Source organism: Trachymyrmex septentrionalis, unplaced genomic scaffold (genome assembly GCF_001594115.1).
Source record: "Trachymyrmex septentrionalis isolate Tsep2-gDNA-1 unplaced genomic scaffold, Tsep1.0 scaffold165, whole genome shotgun sequence".
In the NCBI taxonomy this organism is placed as follows: Eukaryota; Metazoa; Arthropoda; class Insecta; order Hymenoptera; family Formicidae; genus Trachymyrmex; species Trachymyrmex septentrionalis.
Genome location: NW_017304811.1, coordinates 344,766 through 352,393, shown reverse-complemented (window position 1 = coordinate 352,393; position 7,628 = coordinate 344,766). Strand labels below are relative to the sequence as shown.

Genomic DNA, 7,628 nt, shown 5'->3' with positions numbered 1-7,628 from the left:
TATATGTATATATATATATGTATATATATATATATATATAAATTACAATATATTAATTTATAATGACAATTTTAATATATTAAAATTGTCATTAAAATATCTATTAAAATTTAACTTCTCTTCTTTTTAAATAACATTGTTGAAGATTATATTTTAAAATATGTCAAGTGCAGTATTCCGTAATTGTAATGATGTTATTATAAAACCAGATGATGCGATCCGATATTACCTAACAATATTCTGCAACCCAATTTTGCTGGTAATGTTACAAACTTCATTCAGAGTGGGTAAATTGGCTCTCTCACAAGTAATTTTAAACGGTACCTATTTTGTTCATAAAATAATCTGCATTTATAATAAGCACGCTTCAGGATATTTTTATTATAAGAGAGAGAGAGAGAGAGAGAGAGAGAGAGAGAGAGAGAGAGAGAAGAAATCTTTCTTAGAAATATAACCAACATACACTGTTAGATATCAAAGGAACAATAGTAAATTAAAAAAATAATATTTTATTGTTTTTAACTTTTAAAATATAAATCAATTCATCTCTGTGAATAATTTCAAAGTAAACAACATATGTACTTATAAATAAACAATAAATTAAATTTGAAATAAATTATTTAATTTTAAGTTTCAATTAAATTAATGACATATTGAATAGAAGCAGTGACGACCGATAGAAATAATAAAAAATAATTCAAATTGGGTATAATTTGACATTATGAATTTAACAATGTACAACATATTTACAATACATTATTAAAATAGCGCGATAATTAATAAGAAAGTTAATTCGTATTTTTAAATTTATTTACGTTTTTAAGACTCAGTTTCACAATTCTAATGCTAAAATTGGAAAAAGATGAGAAATAAGTTAAATCTCGGTTAAGAGTTAATCTCGATCATGAGTTGTGAAACTGGGCCTAAGAAAGTTGAGTATTTACAATTTTTTATTTCTGTGAAATAAGATTAGGCATCTAAAAAAAGATTAAAAGAAATGTTTTAAAACCTTTTAGCAGAAATCACAGATAATACATGAATATATATGAGTGGGATGATACAAAGAAAAACGACATCTCTATAATTTTCAATATTAATAAACAACGAAGAAAGACTGCTTCGCACGTGGCATAACAATCTGGATGAATGCATGTGGGCGTAATATGACATGTAACATGATATCATATACATATCCGTATATAGATACCGTACGTAATAAAATGATATTCCATTTTATTCACAAACTATTCTTTTTCTAACTGACCTATGTCAACACTTGATTGCCCATCCGACGGTAGTCGAGCGAAACGCCGCGCCGCGTTGTAAAGATTACGCGAGGGTTGCACGCGTAGGTGTATAAAAAAACCGTGCAAAAAAAAAAACATGAAAGACAATGAAGATGATCTATTTTTTACCTACTTTATCGTCTCCCACGTCTCACTGCCGAAGGTCTTCACGACGAGGAGCTCGAGAGCGTAATTCACAAAACCGTACTGCACATACAAGGAGAGAAATGGTATAAGTGTAATTTACCGGGGGATGAACGCACGCCTTTGACATCGCACAGGTGCTAACAGACTCCAACGTGTGATCGGTACAACCCCTCGCGGGTTATCACCGTTCGCTCCGAGTTTGCTGCAATCGGTAGCGCAATCATCAGCACCTGTGGATGTCGCACGCAGTTATTGAGTCATCGAATCTTCCACACGGAAGCATACCATGATGCTGGCCCTGACAATCGGACTGGAGGCAATCGGCTGACCTCACTTTTCACGCGTTACTCCATTCCGATTGTCGATCCGATTGTGATCGCCGTGTTTACCTCGTGCGCACGAGCCGCGTACTGGAAGACGGCCTGTTTCGTTCGCCGGCACACGATGGGGTATCGATTTTCTGATTGTCGCGGCTGCGCCACCTAGATACCACCTAGTTGTGCTCCTCTTGCACGAGCCGCCCTCGAGTGAGCTGCACACCACCCTCCGGTTCTCCCAATCCGCTTTGCCACGGCATGGTGGTGTGGTGCCGGTGGCATTATAACTTCGCGAATGAATACTTATAAGACCTTCGTGAGATTAGCGAACGGGAACGACTTCTGTCAGCTCGAGAACGACTTAGTCGCTCGCGTACCCTAATTTCTTTCACACGGCCGTATTTATTTCTACGATCTACAATTTTCGGCGAACTCAACAAGAAAATAAATGCAAATGCTTTTTGTACGAGCGAGTTGAGGATGTAATGAAATGCAACCTCTCGGTGCCATGAATGTCGAGGAATGTCGTTTAGGAAGTTTCAAACTGCAGCATAGCTGTTCTTACGCGTCCTCTGCCTCTTCTAGTAACGAGCGATTTCTTCAGTCGATTTCTTTTTCTAATACTGAAAAGATCGATGCGAAATTTATGTGCATTTATGATGATATTTGATGACCCGATGGCATTTGAGGATAAATGCAAACAAAGCATTTAATTTGTTGTTTAATTTAACTATATTACACATACAACAATTATAAGCTACTGACTTTAGAATAGATTAACAACAACGTTTAGTTTAAATACCAATTAATAACATAATAACAAAGTGAAATTTATTCCATCATGCGAGCACTGCACAAAAGTAATTTCGATGATCAAATTATGATCCCACTTTTGTTATACTGTTTCAACATTGTGTTGAATATTATACAAATATTCTATCTTTGGAAAATCTATTTAATACGGCCAATGAATCTAATTACGGTGATATAAATCATGTCTCGTCAATTAAATCTGCTTTAAATTGGACAGATCACGCATAATTCCACTTTGATGTCATTAATTTACGTTATTAATAACACTGCAGAAAAATTCATTACAAAACATTTATCGGAGAGAATAAATCGCAGGGCATATTGTTAAATTAGTTAAGATAATAAAATATAAGATAATAGCTTTGTTATCTCAAAAAAAATAATTAAATTACAATAATTACCTTTAATAAAAGTATCAATCAACAAAATTAAAATTCTAATCCATTTTTTCTTCTTTTAGAAATAAAGATATACACTTTTTTGCGCAAATCTTCTGAATTATGATAACTTTAGCGCTAATAATAATTATATCGAGTTTTGTTCTTTAACTTTGATAAATATTAAGAAGAAAATCTCCAAGTTGAAATAGTGAAAATTTAAGTATATGCAATAAAACAGATTTAAAAAAGTTCTCGTGAAAGTACTTTAAGGACTGAACAAACTCCATGTTTTAAAGTGGTTTCTAACCTGGCAAAATCCTTAAGACGGAAATTTTTCGTAGAAATTGTATAAGATCTAGTATCTTCGGCGTTAATTATTCCAAGTGACCCCATTTTATTCAGCGCTATGCATAAAACATGTATGGCAGGCAAGTGATAATTGAAAAATGCTTAGTCACAATAATATTGCAGTGCTCGTCGCAAATGAAAGAAAAAACGAAAAAGATGAGAAAGTTAACTTTTATTTTAAACGCAATATTATGTCTGCGAGTATAGACGTAAATATGTTTATTGAAGTATGCAACAGCCAGCAGCAGCAGCCATAAAGCACTCAATAAAGTGTGAATTGATTAGTAATTGATAGAAAGAGAAAAACGCTCTCTTGGATAAAAATCGTAAATAAATATAAATAACGCGAGATTTTGAAATGATGTTTGTCTATTATTTCATTATCGTTTCTATGCAAAAAGGACTAGCAATATTATAAATACCTACTTCCGTATCTATCGTCGCACTTGACGGAATGCTTTTATCGCCACGGCGCGGCGTACATGGCATTCCTAAGGGAGTTGCAGTGACCTCGTTCCCATTGTGTAAAACGAAAATGGTTCCCCCTCTCTCTCTCTCTCTCTCTCTCTCTCTCTCTCTCTCTCTCTCTTCTTAGTACTCAATTTTCCAGAAATACGATGAAAACATCGTTCGTCTTCGTTCTTATTGATTCGCTGCCAATCGTATCTTTCTAATGTGTAGACACTTGATGTACGAGAGCTCAAAGGTAAAAGTAAAAAATTTCTACCGATGAATTCGTCGTGATAAAATGCAATCGATAAAAGAGCGGAGTATGCACAGGAATTATAAAAAAAAGAAAAGCACTCGATTGACACGGGGCATTTATTTGAAACCGCGTTGAAATTATTAATGACATTTGATTTAAAAAATGTAAGAGCAATACGCGATAAGTGGATGGAGATGCATGGCTTCCAATTTTATGAATTGCGTCGTATCCGAGAGAGCCAATCGTATCGACGATCAAATGAAACGCATGGTTATCGACCATCAAGATTAAATGGTTTGAAGATTTACGAGTGATAGGGGAATCTGCGGGTGTCGGAGAATTGATTCGGAGCCGGTTGTTATGACTCTAAGAATAACAGCCATACATTTTGGAAATATGCAATGTCATAAACTATATTAATTACAACACAATCTCATCAGCTAAAATTAGTCTATCTATTGATTTCTATATCTATCTCATTTGTTATAGTATTTGTTTCTTATAACATTTGTTATATCAGAGCTAAGATTTTAGCTTATCTATTAATTTTAAACTTATAACATTTATTTTTATAACGGAATTCAGAAAACTTGCATAAACGGTACACGTACGTATCAAAATTTATTGCAAAAATAAATTTGTTAACTCCATATTTTTTAGTTTATAAAATACTAATTATAATAAAACCCTATCAGCTAAGATTACCCTATCAATTAATTTCAAACTTATAACATTTATCTTTATAAAGACATTTTGAAAACTTGCATAAGCAGTGAAGTTATAAAAATTTATTGCACATTTATTACACAAAATAAATTTGTTAACTGTATATTTTTTTAGTATCTAAAAATATGGTGTTAATGTATCGTGTTGACGTATCGAACAGTACTTACACAATAAGATCAGAATTACTAAATAATTCTGTCAAGCAAAATGAGGAAAAATACCAATATTTAAAAATCGCTTTTTTTTTTATTAAAAAATTTAAATGCAGCTTTAAATAAAAATAACAATAAGAAACAGTATAGGTATACGGATAATATAATACTATAATTGCAAATTAATGCGTGTTTACTTATAAATTATTAGTATGTCAACAGTAAGAAAATAACACTTGAGAAACTTGAATAATTATTGAACCGCCTACGCCTGCGGTATAAATCGCGTTGAAATAGGCTCTCATGACAGTGAAGGTAACACCTGATATTTTGCCACCGACTATTCATTCAAGCGCCTTGTAAATTTATCTACCGCCCTCTTAAGTGCACGTTATATAAATAAACACTCCTAGACACACGACTTTATTATCTCTCCCGCGATAGTCCTTTGGATTAAAACTTCATTACTTGCACGATCTACTTGGAGAATAAGCCTATTGAAAAATTAATGACATAGTAGACATGAGAACAATATTTCCAGAACGGTATATCTCATTATTATGAATTCCTACGACGGAAACACTTCATCACATTATTATCTGAAAAACACATAATGTTATAAATTTGACGTGTGCAATGACTTCTCTGTGTAGTTTATTTATAAATATTTTATAAATGTTTATTATTTTGTATTATTTTGTATATAAATATACTTTTATATTAGAACAAAATTTTTTGTCTAAAGAAATTTCTATTAAAATAAAATTTAACTATACACACGCACATACACACACACACACTTTGCATAGTTTACTACTTACGTAAACTTTGCAAGAATATATGACAGTATCGAAAAGTATTCCAATTTCAAAATATAAACTTTTGGATAATTTCATATACGAAGGTCCATTAATCTATCACTTTCAGCCGTTCTCCCATATCCGAAAGTAGTTAATCAATGACTTTCACGTAGATTCTTCGGTCGACCTCGGCGAGATGATAAATAGCACTGTGAGCTTAATTAAAAATACCGTCACGTGTCGAATATCGATGATCGGGCCTTCCTTCTGATGGAGATCGAGAAATGCGTGTACCAGCCAGAGCTCGTGTAATGGTGGCCATAACATAGATAACTGACGTCACCGGATGCCTTCCGATGACCTGCATTATCGATTTTATATCGCTGACACCTCCTGTCGGAGGTCGACAGTGGCAGAAATTCCATCCTGTCAATTTTTATAATGAAACGACATTTCGGGCGAGGAGCGCAATGATGTTCGTAGAACGCCATCCCCGTGCAACCATCAATTTCCCTCTTTTCCACAATCTTGCCAGAGGGCGAAGATTAATGCCGACTTACATCGTTTTTACGCTCGTGAATCGTACGATTCGACTGCTATACGAAGAGTACCCATTAAGAACACTCCAATTAAAGTAGGATTTCTCGCACGGCGTGCGCAAGACTGAAGTCGAAAGTACAAGTAAATCGATTGAAAGCGGTCTTGAAATTTCGATAAAATGACCTCGTTTCTACCCTGGAAAACTAGAATTTTAAGAGGGATCCATGTATTTATCCGCTTGGGGAATAACCGTATTGAAAAATTCACACGACAAAACTGAAAACGTTTGAACTGAAAATATTTGCAGAACGATATCTTGTTACCGCGCATTCCCGCGGCGGAAATGCTTAATCACATTATTACATACCTATAAATACATACCTATAAATCTGATGGATGAAACGATGGGTGTCGATGTACATGTGTTGTGTATAATAAACATTTGAGGAGCAGACTTTTTGCGTTGTGGACTTTTTTGTCTAAAATTTGTAATTTTCAGAAAACGACGAAGAAAGAAATTACGCGCACAAGAAAACTACGCACTTTACAGAAAATAATATAAATCAGTAGAATGTAAAATATTAAACAAAACTATTTAACAATTGCTAAAAATGTTAAACAAATGTATTTTGATTGTTTCTAGTTAAAAAATATAATGCACTTCGAAATGTCTATGTTTTTTCAACATATAAATTAACAATGAAAAAATGCTTTCTGAACATCTCAGAGTAGCTTATAATATATATCATTCTACATATTGAATACTACACTACCTTTAACTAAAAAAATGAAATTTGGACAAAACGCATTTTGAAAGTCTGCTCATTATTTATAAATATATTTATTATCTAAAGATTTATATTAGAATAATATTTCTTGTTTAGAAATATTTTTAGAATAAAATTTAATATAATTATATTGCGTATTCATACGACATGTAACTTGCTCTAGTTACAGAACCTGAAAAGGTAAATAAAATCATCGAAAGCTGCCTATTTCTACATATTTGTCATTGCATGTGTATACATTTAATCAATACATTTCGCTCAATTCAAATACCAGTTCGAAGAAATATTCTTGACTGCAAGTGATGCAAAGAGAGAAAACGCTCTTGTAAAATTTTTAAAACGATAAATAAATATAATTTATAAAGCAAATATTGCGCAAGTAGAAAAGTGTAGTAATTTTCACAACTTTTAGTAATAAAATAAAGTTTTTCTACAGTTAAATAATTCGGTAGAATAGATGATAAGATTTTATTTAGGTGTGCAATATAAATTTTACGCAACTGTAATCTAAAGAAAGAACATAAAAGATATGTGTCCTACACGTTGATTCATGTCACTAGGGACGATTGTGTCTGTGTCTCTGTGTGTGTGTGTGTGTGTGTGTGTGTTTGTGTGTTTGTGTGTG

At 32.9% G+C, this 7,628-nt stretch overlaps 1 protein-coding gene across 1 annotated transcript in view; it reads right to left on the bottom strand.

Moving 5' to 3' along the window:
- LOC108746305 (guanylate cyclase soluble subunit beta-1) overlaps nucleotides 1-1,833 on the bottom strand; it is a 12,802-nt gene extending 10,969 nt beyond the window's left edge. The window contains exons 1-2 of the mRNA XM_018482995.1: nucleotides 1,719-1,833; nucleotides 1,420-1,493 (exon numbers count right to left, since the gene is read on the bottom strand). Of these exons, the coding sequence (XP_018338497.1) occupies nucleotides 1,420-1,493; nucleotides 1,719-1,721 (77 nt within the window). The 5' untranslated portion in view covers nucleotides 1,722-1,833. The remainder of the gene's footprint in view (nucleotides 1-1,419; nucleotides 1,494-1,718) is intronic.
- Between the last annotated feature and the right edge of the window lie 5,795 nt (nucleotides 1,834-7,628).